The 19,181-nt window shown below is 46.8% G+C and overlaps 2 protein-coding genes across 5 annotated transcripts; one reads left to right on the top strand and one right to left on the bottom strand.

Annotated features, from left to right (window-relative positions):
• Positions 1-112: 112 nt before the first annotated feature.
• On the bottom strand, positions 113-5,222 carry LOC125980481 (ensconsin). 4 transcript variants are annotated; one of them, XM_049739668.2, is made up of 14 exons: positions 5,081-5,222; positions 4,823-4,897; positions 4,582-4,745; positions 4,308-4,407; positions 4,078-4,194; positions 3,463-3,896; positions 2,855-2,982; positions 2,586-2,794; positions 2,347-2,512; positions 2,112-2,280; positions 1,397-1,501; positions 1,219-1,269; positions 918-1,128; positions 113-711 (listed from the first exon to the last, which is right to left on the bottom strand). In XM_049739668.2, the coding sequence occupies exons 1-14, from the start codon at positions 5,142-5,144 to the stop codon at positions 701-703; spliced, it is 2,004 nt and encodes a 667-aa protein (XP_049595625.1). In that variant the 5' UTR covers positions 5,145-5,222; the 3' UTR covers positions 113-700. The 4 variants fall into 4 exon arrangements, with proteins under 4 accessions (XP_049595625.1, XP_049595626.1, XP_049595628.1 ...); XM_049739669.2 differs by having other exon boundaries at positions 2,589-2,794; XM_049739671.2 differs by having other exon boundaries at positions 3,463-3,872.
• A 271-nt stretch (positions 5,223-5,493) lies between these two features.
• LOC125980477 (otoferlin) lies at positions 5,494-19,125 on the top strand. Its single transcript, XM_049739645.2, has 43 exons — positions 5,494-5,942; positions 7,062-7,113; positions 7,557-7,623; positions 7,737-7,863; positions 8,071-8,125; positions 8,189-8,320; positions 8,510-8,572; positions 8,650-8,734; positions 8,860-9,019; positions 9,085-9,271; positions 9,391-9,577; positions 9,645-9,868; positions 10,139-10,247; positions 10,353-10,530; positions 10,611-10,731; positions 10,809-10,909; positions 10,993-11,083; positions 11,198-11,314; positions 11,382-11,534; positions 11,613-11,802; positions 11,902-12,026; positions 12,162-12,296; positions 13,264-13,425; positions 13,627-13,746; positions 13,865-14,026; positions 14,282-14,444; positions 14,674-14,747; positions 14,856-14,882; positions 14,963-15,094; positions 15,174-15,246; positions 15,740-15,828; positions 15,919-16,056; positions 16,132-16,257; positions 16,381-16,508; positions 16,575-16,745; positions 16,863-17,023; positions 17,088-17,230; positions 17,306-17,394; positions 17,467-17,565; positions 17,665-17,906; positions 18,029-18,207; positions 18,395-18,495; positions 18,649-19,125. The coding sequence occupies exons 3-43, from the start codon at positions 7,578-7,580 to the stop codon at positions 18,827-18,829; spliced, it is 5,346 nt and encodes a 1,781-aa protein (XP_049595602.1). The 5' UTR covers positions 5,494-5,942; positions 7,062-7,113; positions 7,557-7,577; the 3' UTR covers positions 18,830-19,125.
• The last annotated feature ends 56 nt before the right edge of the window (positions 19,126-19,181 follow it).

Raw genomic sequence — 19,181 nt, 5'->3', positions numbered from 1 at the left:
TTGTACCGGTTTGGACGTTTTTACTCCCCATTTGTGACTATAATCGGTATTCCTGCTCTTGAAGGTTGGCAAAAGCTGTGGTAATGTACATGCCAGACAATATAGGCAGGTATCTCATTTAGTGAATTTAATACAATTTACATTCAACAAAGACATAGCCTTAAATGAATAGCATAACGTTTACAGTTTATTTGAACCTATTTGCTAACAAATGACCAAAACGTAACATGTTGATTTGTTTCTTACGCTTTCATGTAACAATAATAAAATACCATGGATTACTTTGATAGAGATTGCATATATTAATATTGTTAAGCAAAGCCACTGCTATTTGTGCAAAAATACATTATTCAACACTTTAAAAAAGCAAAGTCTTTGGGAACTACTCAAGGGTTCTTTAGCAGCTTGTAAATGTGTTTGCTCATACTACAGACGGGATTGTGTGTTATGGTGCGACTTGCACAAAAAGCGCTTCTACGGCAACAAATACCAAAGTGATTGTCACTACACCGGAGACGACAGTGTTCAAGACTGCTATGTGAAGTCTCAGGGAAAAAAGCCACGATTAATTGATTATCTTGCTGTGCGGAATTGATGCTTTAAGGACATTTTCATTGAAATCATACGGAGGAGAAGATGGCTGTTATCGCAGTCCTCACAATATGGTGCTGACATCCATGCTTGTCTGAGAATGTGCAGCTCAAATGACCTCTGAGAATAAACAGCAAGAAAATAAAATAAGAATCACCAATGAATGAGGAAATTCATAATTAAGCAATTAAGCATGCTCCCGCATCAATCTGATGATCTAAAAGCAGTAACGTAGCAGAAAAAGTCATGGCGGAACACATTGTGAACCCACGTACACACCAGCAAAGGCCATTCAAGACATTTTGGATCTGCAGACATGGTCTCACCTGCTCGTTGGTGTGTCTGGATGTCTTCCAGACCCGTGAGAGTCCGGAGAGACCTGCGCTCTTTGAAGGCCACCACAGGCACCATGTCATCATTGGCGTCTTTGTCATCCATCAGCGTCTGTGAGGGCCTGGAACCCGCCGGGAGCTTGACGGCATCATGCACAGGAGTCTCATTGTTCTCCTTGGGTAAAATGCTCACCGTCGCTGATTTCTGTGGGTACAAGGAAAAGTAAGCAGGCGGTTTGAGACAATGAACTGCAATGTGTGTGTGGGTCACAAGACCCTGCTGGCCAAGTCTCACCGTGTCAGGAGAAACTGTTCTTCTGGTTCTCCGCATGATCTCCTCCAGTCGCTGCAGGGGCCAAAGAGCTTTGAGTGTCATACGCTTGCATTTGGAATAACATTCAAGCGAGATAGAATGCTCGTACGAGTAACAGACACTTCGGACTTTGTGTAGGTGCCAAAGTAGAGGTAATCACCTTTTTCCGAACTTGGCGTTCTGCTTCCTCTTTCTGCGCAGCCAGCTCACGCTCCTTCTGCGCCTGGGCCGCTTTCTCCCGCTCTCGAGCTTGTTCCTCCTCCCTCTGCAGTTGACACGGTATGGGTTTAATCAGGTCAGAGTGAGTCATAGAAGTTAAATCTCAAGTAGCTTGGGAGTTTTAAGCAAGTCCCAAATGACCGTTCAGCAAGGACAGTCGAGTGTCCACCAAATTTTAAGCACGTGGAGTCAAGTTATTGGCTTGTGTGAAGGAAGTCATGAGACGAGTTGTCGTCACACATCATCAGCTTGTTGCACTCTGTATCTGGTCTGGCAATTTTACAGCTGTACAAACACATTCGTAATCACGTTGAAAGTTTTTTTGGGTCATATTTTCAATGGGAATACGATTCGATATGGTATGGCTCAGTTCGAGAAGGAATGGTGCAACAAGTTTCTTGTAGTTTTACATCAGATGAACTTGGGATTCAGGATCATTTTGGAGCTTGGGTTCCACTTCTGATTTAAGTTTAGAGCCAAGTCAAGGTAAGACCCCAGGTTCAGGTTTGGGAGCTACACCAAGACTTACAATTGCCAAGACCTTGATTTCCGGGGTAGGGTTGGACCCCCAAAATAGGTTTGTTGATCTAGGGTCCGGTTTTAATAGTTGTTGTGAAGCAATGTTCAGGGATGTCGGCTGTGCTCGAGGCACCCACCTGCTTTTGCAGAAGCGCCGCTTCATGCATGGCCTGAGCTCTCTCCTCCTCGGCACGCCGATGCGCGTCTTCCTCACGTCTTTGCTTTTCCGCGATCAAGCGCTCAGTCTCAGCCTGCTGCCGGGCTCGCTCCTCAGCCTCACGGCGCTCCAGCTCCTCGCGACTGCGCCTGGACGCGGAGGCCAGGGGAAATGAATCAGATGAGTCCGAGCTGTGGTTACGGTTCAACGCTTACCTTTCAGCTTCGGCCGCTGCCAAGCTCTCCTGCTCCTCCAGCTCCCTGAGCAGCCGAGCCTCTCGCCTCTTCACGGCCAACGAGCGAGAGGCCTCTTCTGGGTCGCTAGTACCGTTCGAGCGCCTTAGCGGGGCTTCGGGTGGAGGGGAAAGCATCCTGGAAGGACCTGATGAAGAAAAACAACTTCTGTTGTCATCACCGCATCTCATTCAAGATCCACTTCCCTTGTTGGAACTCACTGCCATCTCCCGCAGTTCTGCTCTCAGCTTCTGACTCGTAGATCAGCGTGTCAGACGAGTCCTCTATTTTGTCTTCGGCGGAGACTCTGGCAGGTCTGCAGTTGCCAGGTGACAGGGCAGAGTTGCAAATTGGAACGTCCTCCTCGGGAACCGACTCAAGGTCCAGTTGAAGAGGATTTGAATGCCGCCGGCTTGATCTCCTGTGAGCCCTTCCGAGGGAGATTAAAAGATGTTTTGCTTTGTTGCGCCGTTACATAGTGTTCACCTACCGGTCTGGAGATGGCGACGATGCTGTTCTGCTTGTTTTAGTTGCACCATTGTGGTTTGGAGGCGAACGAGCATTCGGACCCACGTTTGGAGTCTTCTTATTAGCGATGTGTGCCGTGGTTGCTTTGGGCTAAACCAAAAACAGTCATACATTTTAAAGATAAGATATTCCTGCACATAAACTAACAACAGGACAACTAATCCCGTTAAGTCCTTGTGATGCTTAACAATGGTCCTCAATCTGTTCATCTAAAGCATAGGTGTCAAACTCAAGGCCCCGGGGCTAGATACGGCCCGCCACATCATTTTATGTGGCCCGCCAAGACAAATTTTGCATCAATTTTTAGTCATTACTAAAATTACAAATTGACTTCACTTTTAAAATTGCAATTTTTATTACCATTTGTCTTTTTAAAATATTTGAACAGTTTTTACTAGTCTCTGATTTCAAAACTAGTTATTCATCAGTTTGTTTTATAGACATTGACAATCATAATGACCCTTTGAGGGAAACTACGACTACGATGCGGCCCGTGACAAAAATGAGGTTGACACCCCTGATCTATAGTCTGATCAGTCATCTGCTCTCTTGTTCATATCAAAATGTCACCTGTAAACCACTGGTGTTTCGTCTCTGGCTGTGGCTGGGACTCAGATGTGGTGGTGGTGGCCTCTGGGTCGGGGGTCTCAGGTTCTGGCTTTTCTGGATCACAGGTCTCTGGGTCTGGGGTTTCTGGTTTTGTAATCTCTGGATTTGGTGTTTCTGGATCGGCGATTTCTGGTTCTGTAATCTTTGGACTTGGGGTTTCTGGATCTGTGGTTTCTGGTTCTGTAATCTCTGGACTTGGGGCTTCTGAATCTGGGGCCTCTGAATCTGGAGTCTTTGGTTTGGCGTTTTCTGAATCTGGGGTTTCTGGTCTTGGGCTCTCTGATTTGGGGGCCTCTTGATTTGCGGCCTGTTGTCCTGGAGCTTCTGCGGGGTACGACTTGGGCTGCTACTGGTTGTGGAGTAAAAGGAAACTGCACGGCGACAAATATGAACAACTGAGTTCATCGGCATGTCCGTTGAGAATGTGCAGGGGTTGTTAGAAGGAAGCAGAGTGGACAGAATAGGAAAGCGTGTGAGGAAAGCGGGAGAAGAAAAGCATTAGTCATCAAAGAGCGCCGAAGAAGTTAGTCGAAAAACAAAATGTGGCAAGCCATTCCCACCATGCATGGTCAGTACCTTCTTCTGCCGACTGATCGACAGCGCTCTTGCTCCGGGCCAGATAAGAGCTTGTGGGGGTTAGCAGGCGACTCACCAGGTTCTTCTCCCATGTGCTGAGCACTATGTGACGTGGAGCTAATGTGTGGACGGAGCAGCGTGGAGTTTAAGATTAGACGTACCAGCAAAAGTGAAGCCACGTCAGAATAGAAAGTTAAAAAATACACAGACACGTTCAATTCCTGTGTTACCGTTTTTAGCGGGCTTCCTGCCTCTCACGTTTTGGCTGAAGTTTTCTTGGGCTCTTTGGCTCTTTTCCTGGGTCCGGCGCACGGCGGATTCATTTCGCTCCTTATATTTGGAAAAAGACGGTCACCTACATAAACCGTGAGCTGGATGTGCAATATTATTGTCAAAAATCCCCCGCCACATCACGACCAACATGAGCATGTATATATGACGTAGCGAGTTTGCATGACTTGATGTTAAGACTCATTTAGCCCATTTGACGTTTTGCAAACTCACTTTCTCCTCCTTGAGACGCTGCTGTCGCTTCTCCTCCACGGCAGCACGCCTCATGTCTTCCTTGAGTTTTTGCTCCTGCAGCTTCTTCTGGCGCTCCAGCAGTTGCTGCTCATAGTGGAGCTTGGCCCGCCGCTCCCGCTCAAACCTGCTGTGCACCCGCGAGGCTGTAGAAACGGCGTCACTCGTTTTCTCGTCCCAGTCCGTCACATATTTTGACTGTTCTGAGTAGGAAGCCACGTACCGAGTAACCTCTGCTGCTCTTCTCTCCTTTCCCGGGCCGCTTTAAGCCTCTCGTCCACATTTGTGCCACTCGCCACTGCAACGATAGACGCGAGGACGTTTCTTTTCAGTTACTGCCTTGTTGTCATCACGCCGTCTGGCTCTCGTGATGGAACGCATCGGGTTGGACGCTATCCAGTTTTATTGTTTTTTTTCCAGGTGCAAAATGACGATGGTGTGACATCATCGTGTGGAGTCATGCACGGTTGTTTGGACTCACCTTCACGCGCGGTCCTCCTCACCGGACCCTGCCAGGCAGAAGCGATGCTTTTCAGCGCGGGCATGCTGGCTCTGGAGCCTTGCGTAACGACCGACTCCGGCTCCGCACTCCTCTTCTTCTTCGCCGCCTCCTTCGCTCGTTCCTCCTCCTTTCAATTTCTATTTGAAGAAGCCTGGGGGTCCGACGCTGCCCCGCTGCGTCAGCTGCTCGGCCATCGGTGAACCGAACAGAGCTCCTCTTCTTCCACTTGCGCTACTGTACGGTGGCTATAAAAAGGCCTTCCTCCTCCCTGGCGTGCTGCTCCGCTTTACTTTCACTCGGCAAGGACGAGGGAGGGGCGGGAATGAGGGGCTGAAGCCAGTGTCACTTTAATAACTCATAAAGGCGGAAGTGGCCACGGGGATGCAGCCTTTCCCCCGTCTGCATCGTCATGGGCGTAACCATGACAACAGAGATTGGATGACGTCAACTGCTCAGCTGATGAGGCAGAGATGTCATTGTTGTTTTTTGTAACCATTCATTTACCATTTTTACTCATCCTCTGTTATGAGAACTTTTTTATTTTATAATGCATGTTTAACTCGGATGAAAAGTGGGTGATATCCTGGACTGGTCGCCAATAATAATTCTCAATCATACCATTTTAATTAAAGTTATGGACTTATAAAATGTTTCGTTGAAATACCTGACATGTTATTTATTTATTTTTAGGGTCGTGACTGGCGGGTGCGATGGTCCTCTCTCAGATCAGCTGCACCTGCCCGACCTGGATGGCACTTTTGAAATGTGTCACGAGGACACCTGACACCGTGGCCGTCATGCAAAATCGGCAGAGCACAAATAAGCAAGCTGCGGACTTGAAGTAAGACCGCACACTTGCCTCCGTGACCCAACCATGTGTGGTTAAAAAGGAAAAAAAAAAAAAACTTAAAAATAGTGATGAGGAGTAACAAAATATTCCATCATTGTATTTATGTCATTTTCATTATCACAGTTTTAAGCGCACGGCCGCTTTTGTCGACAGCAGCCGTCACTGTTGAGGAAAGTAATTAAGAGCGACAGAGTGGACAAAGCATCACAAGGTAGCAGCGTCCATGTGTGCTCAAACAACAACTATTCAATATGTTCATCTCAATGTTCAGAAGAACCCAAATGAGAGATGTGTGATGATATACCCAGTGGGATCATGACAGTCATCATAATTGTCTTTTTGTGTGTCACTGAGTGATTGAGTGACGGTGAGTGTAACGTGTGAATAATTGAGCGCTGTTTCATCGGACACCGGCAACTTAAGACTTAGAGCATATGTGTAATTGATGAGACGATGACATGGAGCAGACTGCCTTCAAGACGGCAACTCTGTCACCAATTTTTCTTTTTATACCTTCATCTGACATTTCCACCATTTTTTGGGTGTGTACAATGTTCCATTTTTTTTAGCATTTTTGGAATGTGACACCACAGATTCAATTCAATATTTCACCAAATCACCTTTTTAAAGCACAGTCAAATCCCCCAAACATGAGAGTAGCCAAAAGTGATGCTTCTATTCCAAAAATGAATAGAAATGTGAATATTTACTCTGCAAATCTATTTGAGATTCAGGTTTGCACCTAAATGTTCTCCTTGTGCCCCTCCAGTTTGAGGTCGAGGGCTACTGTGCCTAGTTCAAAAAAATAAAAAGCTTGCATCTCTTGATGTATACTGCGTCGATAACATTCATTTTTTAATCAGCACTTTTATCTAGTCGAGTGGCCTTTTGTGTGTGAGGCGTGTGCGGCGTGCGCTGATTGGTCACTGGCCATCTCCAAGTTATAGTTACAAGTGTCGTGTTCGGCTGGTGCTCATGCACAATTCATCTGGCACGGATCGCATCTCTCCGAGACCGCTCGTCAAGCTCATTCGTATCACGCGTTTTGTTGCGTCCAAAATGTTCTTGTAGATTTTTTAAGAATCTTTTTTTTTTTTTACTTCATTTCAGGGGAACGTTAAAGTCTTAGGACGGTGCAGACGACGCATCACGGGAGTAACTGGTATGTATCATTCATACATTTGAATTATGACAAAAGTAGCGAGGCGGTCGAATTGTTGTATATCAAAGTTAGTAGCTTACATTCAACTCACTCAGCGAGTTAAATGGTATGCAATACAGTTTTGTGCATTAACAGTTTTGGGTCATTGTCTTTTTTCTTCACAATGCATGTGAAATGTATCCTCTGTAATGATCACGCCAACACCTTTGAATAATTCAGAGACGTTTTCATGGCCGAAGCAGGGCGCGGCAACCCAACATTGGCATCTATGTATATAGAACGAGTTTCCAAACTGAGACTTTGGCTTGCGAGCCGCAGTAATAGTATATTTGAATTCAGATTCGAACACAAACGCTGAAGCAATACATGTCGACAGGCAATACGACAAAACTCGCTTTCTTACACTTTGAGAATCACAACATGAACATTTCTGTCAAAACCAGGTCAAGTGCAGAGTTATAATCATGAAGCGCAGTAAGCACCGTGGACACAGGCAGGACAAGAATGGAGGTATGGACCAATGAGAAGCAAAAACACAGCTGCTAGTAGGGTTAAGAGCGGCCATATTTTCTTTTTTGCATATTAGCAGTTGGACCGAGCTCCATGTTGTTGTTTTTGTTTAGACGAGCCGGCTATCCTGGAAACACAGAACCTGGACCGCCAGGCCACATTCATGGGAGGACACTTGGACCCGGACACTGTCTCGCTGGCCTCAGTCACCGCCGTCACTACCAATGTGTCCAACAAGAGGTTTGAATACATGTTTAACCACAATATATTAAGATAATGCTTAGAAGGTATAAGTCAGCTCTGTTTTGACCAAAAGCCAAAAAATGGCCACAAACACGCTGAAAGGTTACTAAAATTGAACAAGTTCCAAAGGTTAGCTGCGAAACCCAAGTAAACGTACATCGAACTGCATTTGTTGCTGTGTTGACCGAGCTTTATGATACACAGGTCCAAACCTGACATCAAGATGGAGCCCAGTACTGGACGGCCTGTGGATTACCAAGTAAGACTCAAGATAACGCACAAATTGGATTATATCGCCTTAAAATAATATGTTTGATTGCAGGTGAGCGTGACTGTGATCGAGGCCCGGCAGCTGGTGGGCCTCAACATGGACCCCATGGTGTGCGTGGAAATCGGGGAGGAGAAGAAGTACACATCCATGAAGGAGTCCACCAACTGTCCCTACTACAACGAGGCCAGTTGAGATGATAAAACACACACGCACGCACACACACACACGTATATATATAGTATATACGTATATATATATGAGAAATTTTAATAAAAGAATATTTGACAGTACTATGAGTACATAAATAAATGTGTTTTGTCACAAGATCAATACAACTTTCATGATGGTAACATTTGGATTTTCATTTTGCAGTATTTTGTTTTTGACTTCCACGTCCCTCCGGATGTGATGTTTGACAAGATTCTCAAGTTGTCCGTAAGTGCACGTTGTGCTTCCTCATTTTGTTGTTAGTCTAAAAGTGTTAAATGTTTGAAGTATTTCTTCTTCAACAGGTCATCCACTCCAAAAACCTCCTGCGAAGTGGAACGCTGGTGGGGACTTTTAAAATGGACGTTGGCACCATTTACTCCCAACCAGGTGATTTGGTGAAGGCTAAATTATTTGATATTTCTTTTATCGCAGACATTTTTGTTGACCTGATTAATTATCCTCAGATGCCACAAGATTGCAATCATTTTTGTTTTCCTCTTTCCTCGTCGTAGACCACCAGTTTAACCACAAGTGGGCCCTGCTGTCCGACCCGGACGACATCACAGCCGGTTGCAAGGGTTACGTCAAGTGCGACGTGGCCGTGGTGGCCAAGGGTGACACCATCAAGACCCCCCACAAGTCTAGCGAGTCGGACGAAGACGACATTGAAGGGTAAGGTCATCTAATTAACTCAATGCCCTGTTTCGACTGACGATGTTTTTCTTTCCTACGCCCAGCAACCTACTGATCCCGGATGGGGTCCCGGCGGAGCGCCAGTGGGCCCGCTACTACCTGAAGGTGTACAGGGCCGAGGGGCTGCCCAGGATGAACACCAGCATCATGGCCAACGTTAAGAAGGCCTTCATCGGGGAGAATAAAGACCTGGTGGACCCCTACGTGCAAGTGCAGTTTGCCGGGCAGAAGGTACCAAGTTTGCACCTCTAGAATACAATCAAAATCCAGTTCCTTGACAACACTCGAATGACAGGATGTCATCTTGCACCAGGCAGCGAGACACATTTTCATTTCAAGTGTGTTTCAAGGGTAAGACGTCGGTTCAGAAGAGCTGCTATGAGCCCATCTGGAACGAGCAGATTGTGTTCACCGAGATGTTCCCACCGTTGTGCAAGCGCATGAAGATCCAAATCCGAGACTCGGACAAAGTGAACGACGTGGCCATGGGGACGCACTTCCTGGATTTGAGGAAGATTTCCAACGACGGGGACAAAGGTGAGTGCTGCCGGATGTGCACAACTCCAACTTCTCACCAGCAAGCGCTTTATTGACCTCCTTCCAGGCTTCCTCCCCACGCTGGGCCCTGCCTGGGTCAACATGTACGGGTCCACGCGCACCTACACACTGATGGACGAGTACCAGGAGCTGAACGAGGGTCTGGGCGAGGGCGTGTCCTTCAGGGCGCGCCTGCTCATCAGCCTGTCGGTGGAGATCCTGGACCCCTCCTCACCCGACACCTCCAGCTCCACAGAAGTGCAGCTGGAGGGCATCCCCAACATCTCAGAGGTGCTACCTTGACTTACAAGTTTCCTAACTTACACATTTGTGGAGATTTATTTTTGTTTTGCATAGCAATAATTTTATTTTATTAAACGGGGCGAGCAGTCCAACACTTACAAGGAGCTGCTATAGGCCCGGATGCTCACACGGCCATGAACAGACTCTAGCTCCTGATTTAGGCCACACCCAACCTGGACCTTTCCAAATTGTCCTATTCTGAAGATTACGCCTTCATCATGGACACACGACGGTTTGCATTGTTTGTTTGTTTGACAGAACGCGACCGGGAAGATTGAGGAATTCTTCCTCTTTGGCTCCTTCCTGGAGGCCACCATGATTGACAGGAAGATTGGCGACAAGCCGATCAACTTTGAGGTCACCATAGGTATCGGACGACCTCATTTCAGTCCATTTTATTTATTGCAATTCTGTTCGAGTGAATTTTTAAAATCCTTTTTTAATTCATCGTTATGCCACTGCCGCTCCTCAGGTTACTATGGCGATGAGCTGGATGGCGCCAACCAGTCCAAATCGCAAGGGAAGAAGAAAGCTGAGGGTGAGGAGGAGACGGAACTCATACGGGATTCCAGTGAGGACGAGCTGGACGACGACGGCGATGTGGCCTCTGTGGCGACCACTCCGCCCATGAAACCCGTCGTCACTGACCGGTCGGCAGCAGCTAACCGTCTGATTTCGAACCTTCTGAACCCCCACCCTGAACCTCTGTGTTGGATTTGCCGCCTTGCAGCAACTACTTCCACCTGCCGTACTTTGAGCGCAAGCCGTGCATCTACATCAAGAGTTGGTGGCAGGACCAGCGGCGGCGGCTGTATAACGCCAACATCATCGACAACATCGCCGACAAACTGGCAAGCGGCGCTCTTTGCTACGCTCGACCACAAGACACGCTTTGACGCAACGACGTTTTTTTTTTGTTTTCACACAGGAGGAAGGTCTGAACGATGTGCAAGAGATCATCAAGACGGAGAAGGCCTACCCCGAGCGAAGGCTGAGGGGCGTCCTAGAGGACCTGGGCCAAAGATGCAGGTCCAGACACCCGCAGAATGAGCCAATCCAAGCACCAAAAGTCACCATGAGAAAAATTTCAATGAAGATTTTTGTCCATTCAGTCAGTTTCTGGTGCTGGCAAATACGGACCAGAACCTGACGGGCAAAACCAAACTGGACAGGGAGCGGCTGAAGCTGTGCATGGCCGAAGTGGTACTGGACTTTTATTCTCTTTGCTTTGGTTTGATCAAATGACGTCATTTCAATCCGATTGAATGTAAATATGACTCCAATCTGGATTTTGAGTGTCAACGTTTGCCTTGGCAGGAGGCCGTAGGTCAGCAGGCCAAAGCCATGCGCTCTCAGGTGAAGAAGAGCACAGTGCGGGAGAAGGTCAAGCTGACTCAGCACTTCCTCCAGAAGCTTCGATTCCTGGCCGAAGAAGTAAGATGTAACACTTTTTATCCCCCAAATTTGCGTGCACATGGCAAATGATGTTTGTGTCCGGCAGCCTCAACACAGTGTCCCCGACGTCTTCATTTGGATGATCAGCAACGGGAAGCGCATCGCGTACGCTCGCGTCGCCTCCAAGGACATTTTGTACTCAGGCATGGATGAGGAGCGAGGCAAGGACTGCGGCAAAATCAAAACCATCTTCCTGCGGGTGCGCTTCACACATGCATTGGCTTTTAAAAATGTAGTATTATGAATATAATGACTTTATATGTTCTCCTCTTTTAAGATCCCGGGGAAGCGAGGTTTCGGCCCGGCGGGCTGGACGGTGCAGTCGAAGATTGAGATTTACTTGTGGCTGGGCCTGAACCGCCAACGTAAAGACTACCTGTGCGGACTTCCCAACGGATTTGAGGAGAATCGGCTCTCCAAAGGGCCAGGCATGCCCCTCTCGCCGCCCATCAGCCTCACATACATGAGTAAGACACCTAGAAAAAAAACATGATTTGCTTTTTGCTTAAACTTAAAATGTCTGAAGGTGGATGTTACACAGATCAAGCTTGTGTGTGTGTGTGTAGTGAAGCAAATCTTCCAGCTGAGGGTGCACATGTACCAAGCACGCAGCCTCTTCGCTGCCGACAGTACCGGACTGTCGGATCCATTTGCGCGCGTTTTCTTCTCCACCCAAAGCCAAGTCACTGAGGTGAGCGCCACACTGACAGCAACATTTTTGAGATGATCATTTCCATTATTCATTGAAAAGAAAATTCTACTTCAAAGACAAAAAAGATTCAATGTTTTGGACTTGAAAATGCAAACAAAAGTTTGGACGCGACAGGTGCTGCCGGAGACGCTGTGCCCGACGTGGGATCAGCTGCTGCTTTTTGAGAACGTGGAGTTGTTTGGCGAGGCCGGCGAGCTACGAGACGACCCTCCCATCATCGTCATCGAGCTCTACGATCAAGACACGGTGGTGAGACAAAGCATATATTATTCTGACCAGATGCGCACGTACACCTAATCAAGTCACATTTTAGGTGGTGATGACGTAATGTTCCGTTCATTTTGTACCTCCATCACATTTGCATTTTGCTGATTGCTGCTTTTTACATTTGCCAACGCAATTGTTTCGGACGACGCTTTTGGATAAGTAGAGTGTGAGATGTCTGGATGTCGTGACATTGAATTTAAATGGGTAGTTAGAACAAAAAAAAAAAAAGGCATGCAAGAGGAACAAGAAGCACATCAAGTGACAAAACGGTCCCTGACCAACTTGTGCCTGTTGCATTCCTTTGAGCAGATTTTGTGCTCTTGTTTTTTTTTTTTTTCTTGACTTATAACCACTAACTGCAAGAGAGAAGTCTTCTGACACACTTTTAGGCGTGACCACGTGTCTGTTTTGCAGTTCACTGGTTATTTTGTAACCTACTTTTTTGTCCTTCATGTATTTTTAATTGCATTGTTATGAAGAGTCCGCCTGGAAACATGCGCATCCCGAGCCATGTTTCATCAATACCTCGGGATGGCATTTTAATCTTAGCTTCCTAGGCTCCGCCCACATGTAATGTCATCGACTTAAATGTAAACGTGGTTTCAATTTGGCAGCAATCGCTCAAAACCCTGCTGAGGAGGTGAGCCATAAAGGAATGCTTCTTGAGGGATTTTTTTGTGGGTCTGCTAATTTAGGAGGCAAAGTGAATCTGGCTTTGGGGGCTGATTTTATTTTTTTGAATGAAAATAATTTTTGGTGTGCATTGCAGAACTAATGGTGAGCCCATCTGTCCAGTTTTGTTTTCCCACCTGGGACCGTTAGGTCAAGCCCTCAACAAGTAGTTCATCTTTGAAGATGAAAATGACCAAGAGGATTCCTTCCTACGTCTTTTTGGGCGTGGCTACTTGATTATTATTATTATTGACGTCTTTCACTGGCTCCCCACCAGGGTAAGGCCGACTTCATGGGCAGAACCTTTGCGAAGCCAGTGGTGAAGATGGCCGAGGAGCACTACGGACCTCCGCGTTTCCCCCCTCAACTGGAATACTACCAGATTTACAGAGGGAACGGCATGGCTGGAGAGATGCTGGCCGCCTTTGAGCTGCTGCAGGTGACAGAAACTTTCAAAATGTCCCCCCCAAAAATGATTGGAGGGCTACGTTGTTTTTCTTCTATATTTTAAATCCACTTTTGGGAACCAATTTCGGGCAAAGCAGAAATGAAATGTCGGCTTGTAATCTTTTCATTGGTTTAAAAAACAAATCAATATTTTTAACTAGTTTTTTAAAAATGTATTATTCTTTTTTGTCAGATTGGCCCTAATGGAAAAGCTGACCTCCCGCCCATCGATGGTCCCGCGGACATGGACCGCGGTCCACTGCTACCCGTTCCGATAGGAATCCGACCTGTTCTCAGCAGGTACCGAATTGAGGTATGTTACACATTTGTGGTGTTTTGTCCCTTCATTGTAGGAAAGTAGTAATTAGTGTTAGGGAAGGACTGAATGTTGAAATGATCCATCAAATGATCCATTCCCTGTGCTCCTCCAGGTCTTATTCTGGGGTCTGAGGGACCTAAAGAGGGTCAACCTGGCTCAGGTGGACCGGCCCCGCGCGGACGTGGAATGCGCCGGGAAGGGCGTTCAGTCGGCTCTTATTCCCAACTACAAGAAGAACCCCAACTTCAGCATGCTCGTCAAGTGTTTTGAAGTCGTACGTTCTTGCCCTGAAATGTCCAAAATGTCCCAAAAGCTGCAAAGTCACAAGTTGGGGGGGTCGGTTTGTAGATCAGTAACTGAAAAAATACTTTTGCGATATCACGACGAGAGTAATGAATTTGTGTGAAAAAAAATCTTGAAAGGTAAAGCAAAGGAACATAATAAAGTCAAATTTTTTTATGAAACTCGCAACTTTCAAAGCGCATTTATGTTCATAAGCATAATCCTGATCAAGTTTTGCGTCTGTCAGGATTTGCCGGAGAACGAGCTGCTTCACCCGCCTCTCAACATCCGCGTGGTAGACTGCAGGGCTTTCGGCCGCTACACCCTGGTGGGCTCCAACGCTGTCACGAGCCTCAGAAAGTTCATCTACAGGCCCTCTGACAAGCAGGCCAACAACTGGTCCGCCGCAGGTACAATTGGAGCCAGCCAGCCCGCAGGAACATGAATACATGCGATTGCTCCTGTTCCTGCTCAAGTAACACTTGTCGCTAGACAGATATTTCATACTTCTCTGTCGTAAAGAGCGATGAATTATTTGTACCTTTGCCGGTCATGCCCACTTGGCTGTCTGCTGCACCCATGCAGAGACAGGGGCAACCTATGTTTTGTCATTTGCAGTGAAATGTTGTTGTCTTTCAGAGGAAATCATCGTGGTCAACATGGAACCTGAGGCCAATTTTAAGAAGGTGGACACGGTGGTCAAATTAGATTCGGTAACTTTTCACTCTTGTTCTGTTCAAGTCTTAAATAAAGTCGAAAACAAAGTCATACATCAAGCTCCAAGCCAAAGTTGTAATTATATCTCGTCTTGTTCCATGTAGTGCTCAGAGGCCGTGGTGAAGGTTGAGGTGAGTCAAGTGCCGCCATTACGTTGCGTTACTATCATGAAGATAAAAAGTGCTCAATGAATGCATTTTCCGCACAAAAGGATGACGACAAGGATGCGAAAGGGAGGAAGAAGAAGAGGAAGAAGGGCGACGAGTTGGAAGACGACGGCCTGGATGAGAGCATGCTGGATTGGTGGTCCAAATATTTTGCCTCTATCGAGACCCTGACAGAGGTGCTGTCTTATTTCACATTTAGGATTTGTCTTAGAGTAGTGCTGTTGAAGGCCTACAACCAATCTTTGTTCTTTTTAGGCGCTAAAAGGTCAAGAGGGGGCACTGTCGGATTCAGAAGACAAAGAAGATGTGGACCTTGCAGCTGGTGGAGGTACATAAACGCCTTTAAAAGAGCAAAGTCGGAAATTCTACTTGAAAATTCCTAATTGTTCAAAAAATGCAACAGTTATGAGAAAATAAAGTTAAATTAACGCAAAAAAACAAAGCTGTCAACTTTGTGGACTAAAACAGGGATTTTCAACTGGTTTTGTCCATGGGACCACCACGAGAAGCATCTCGGGGATCATTGCTTTGGTGGAATATTATTTTATTTTGCAGGGTTTTTATTTGCTATTTATTTGCATCTGTATGTCTATTTTGGGAATCTCAGATACATTTGATATAATTTGGATGAGTGAATGATCGACAAAATTAGTTGGAAAATCAAGTCTACATAATAAAAAAAATTAGTTTAAAGAATGTTACAATTATTATCCATTACCAACTTCGCGGACCTCCTGCAATACTGTCATAGACCACTAGAGGGCCGCGGACCACCGGTTGATAATCCCTGGACTAAAACATGGCTAACTCTCCTGTAAAAGGCAACAGGAGGGGCAAAGGGAAGAAGGACAAGAAGAAGGCCACTGTCGAACCGGCCGAGAAGAAAAAGCCAAAGCTGGATGAGCTCAAAGTAGGCAGCGTCATTGAACGCACCGCCGTCTGATTAAATTTATTTATTTTTCTCTTAAGAAAATAATTAAAAAAATTCTTGATGCACAAGGTGTACCCTAAAGAGCTGGAGAGAGAGTTTGACAACTTTGAGGACTGGCTACACAGTTTCAACCTCTTCAGGGGGAAAGGCGGCGACGATGACGATCAGAACGGCTCAGATGAAGACAGGATTGTTGGCAAATTCAAAGTGAGCTCAATTGGGAAAAAAAAACACTTCCCGCTTTTTCCTAATCTTGAAATTTACATTTCCATCTCACAAAAGGGCTCGCTGTGCATGTACAAAGTGTCGGACGAGCTGCCCAGAGACTTTGACTCCAACATGGGCATGTTCCAGAATATTCCGCACAATGATCCCATCAACGTCCTGGTGCGGGTTTATGTCATCAGGGTACGTCAGCATCCCAATCATGATCATAATTAAGTTACAATCTTGCTTGTGCGAGTTTGACCTCCTTCCTTCCGATGGACGGCTGCTTAAGAGATAAAGGATTAAAAAGCTCTGTGGCGGCAGGCGACCGATCTTCACCCAGCGGACATCAACGGCAAAGCCGATCCGTACATCGTCATCAAACTGGGGAAGAACGAAGTGAAGGATAAGGAGAACTACATTTCCAAGCAGCTCAATCCACTTTTTGGGAAGTAAGGACAAAATCTGTGCCACTTTGAAAGCAGCATTCTCATGATGCTCGGCCTTCCGTCCCGCAGGTCCTTCGACATCGAGGCCACGTTCCCCATGGACTCCACCCTCACCGTGTCCATCTACGACTGGGACCTGGTGGGCACCGACGACCTGATCGGTGAGACCAAGCTCGACCTGGAGAACCGCTTCTACAGCAAGCACAGGGCCACCTGCGGCCTCACTGCCAGCTACGCCACGTAAGCAACTGCCGCCGTTTGACCTTATGCCAGCCTCGCTTCATTATTTTGAGGGACAGTGCAGAGCCCAAAATACTAAAACTCAGTCTAGGCTGCCCCTGCGTTTCTGCTCCGTAGGCATGGTTACAACATCTGGAGGGACCCCATGAAGCCCACGCAAATCCTGGCCAAGCTATGCAAGGACGGCAAACTGGATGGGCCTCACTATGGGCCCGGCGGGCGGGTCAAAGTGGAGAACCGCGTCTTCATGGCGCCCACCGAGCTCGAGGATGAAAACGGTAATGCTTCTACTTACCGTTGCGCTGGTTTCCAAATGCTGAAGAAAAACGACATTGCGGTCAGGCCTGAAGAAGCAGACCAACGAGCACCTGGCGCTGACCGTGCTCAATCACTGGGAGGAAATCCCGCGGGTGGGCTGCAAACTGGTGCCAGAGCATGTGGAGAACAGGCCGCTCCTGCACCCGGACAAACCAGGAATCGAACAAGTAGGTGGCCGGTCACTTCGCATCTTCATCGGCTTTTGCTTGTCGGTGACTTTGGCGATCACTTTTCATCCTCAGGGCAGAATTGAGATGTGGGTGGACATGTTCCCCAAGGACATGACGGCACCTGGTCCCGCCCTGGACATCGCACCCAGGAAACCAAAAAAGTACATTTAAAATCTTTCTTTTGCTCAACGCATTTTGTGGCACCCAGTGAAGCAGTTTTGATTCCTCTTCAGGTTTGAACTGCGGGTTATCATTTGGAACACGGACGAAGTTGTCTTGGAGGACGATGACATCTTCACTGGAGAGAAGTCCAGTGATATTTTCGTCAGAGGGTAAAACAACCAGCTTTGGAGTTTTAGCTCCAAATGGACCACCTTGGTTGTTTTTTGTTTTTTTTAGGATTAATTTCTCCTCTTTCTTTCCCGGTGCAGCTGGCTCAAGGGCCAGCAGGAGGACAAGCAGGACACAGACGTCCACTACCACTCCATCACCGGCGAGGGCAACTTCAACTGGCGCTTCATCTACCCCTTCGACTACCTGATGGCCGAGGAGAAGATCGTCATCTCCAAGAAGGAGTCCATGTTCGCCTGGGACGAGACCGAGTACAAAATCCCGGCCCGCCTCAACCTGCAAGTGTGGGATGCCGACCACTTCTCTGCCGACGACTTCCTAGGTAACCTCTGAACCGTCTTCGTCGAGATAGGCAGATCAGATAGATGTTAACTTCCATCACGGCCGATAGCCACGCGATGCTTTCTCTTTCGTCAAGCCCACAACACGTTAACATGCTAACAGGTGCGATCGAGCTGGACCTGAACCGTTTCCCACGCGGCGCAAAATCGGCCAAGCAGTGCACCATCGAGATGGTGACCAACGAGGCCGAAATGCCCGCTGTGTCCATCTTCAAGCAGAAGAGGATCAAAGGATGGTGGCCTTTTGTGGCCCGCAACGAGGACGACGAGTTTGAACTCACGGTAGGCGTACAACTTCTCCTGCTCATGTACATCATCAATAACAGTTTTCAGTTTTTCTCTGGTGAGTTTGTAAAGTGAGTCCTCAGCTTTTCTTTTTGGTCTGCAAACTTCACTGGATCGTCTAAGTCGGTTAGTTTGATTGTTGCAATTTTTATAACATGAGCCATTTTTTTGCGTGTCGTTCCAGGGCAAAGTGGAAGCAGAGCTTCATCTTCTGACCGGCGAAGAGGCAGAGAAATGCCCGGCCGGCGAAGGACGCAATGAGCCTGAACCTCTGGAGAAACCCAAGTATGAAGGAACTTCTGTTTTCTGCACAATGGATTAGCAATTTAGCACTCCATCGCCTTAACCTCTAGAATTTATTGATCATACGTACGATGACATTATTACCTTGTCTTCGATAAATTAGTTCTAACCGCCTGTATACGTGTGTGCCCCCAGCCGTCCAGACATTGCCCTCCTGTGGTTCCTGATCCCCCTAAAGGCAGCCAAGCACCTAGTGTGCGACCAGTACCGCTGGCTCACCATCAAGATCGTCTGTGCTCTGCTGGTTCTGGCCATCTTGGCGCTCTTCCTTTACAACATGCCCGGTTACATGGTGAAGAAAATGTTAGGGGCTTGACTTCATCATTATAACAATTATGGTTGGGGGGTTTTTGGAATGTTCTTCTCTGAGAAATAATGGCATGCCATTTGTGACATGTTTAGTTGTAGACATTTTGACGAGACTTCAATTGATGTGAAATGTGGTGTTCTGTCATGTTTTGCACCTCTCAAGTGTTTGGCTTTGGTCCACAATTAATATTTTGTCGCTTGAACAGTTTTTTTTTTTTCTCATGTTGTTTGTATGGGGCAGGAAAAAGCCGGGTTGTGCATTGTATGATATTAGAAATTTGTGAATAAATTACCTAAAAGATACTTTAAGAAAATGTGTTTTTTGTTGTTAAGATAATAAGATTAAAAATTTGAGGTTA

This window comes from Syngnathus scovelli, chromosome 14 (genome assembly GCF_024217435.2).
Source record: "Syngnathus scovelli strain Florida chromosome 14, RoL_Ssco_1.2, whole genome shotgun sequence".
Classification (NCBI taxonomy): Eukaryota; Metazoa; Chordata; class Actinopteri; order Syngnathiformes; family Syngnathidae; genus Syngnathus; species Syngnathus scovelli.
This window is presented reverse-complemented; position numbering and strand designations above follow the sequence as displayed.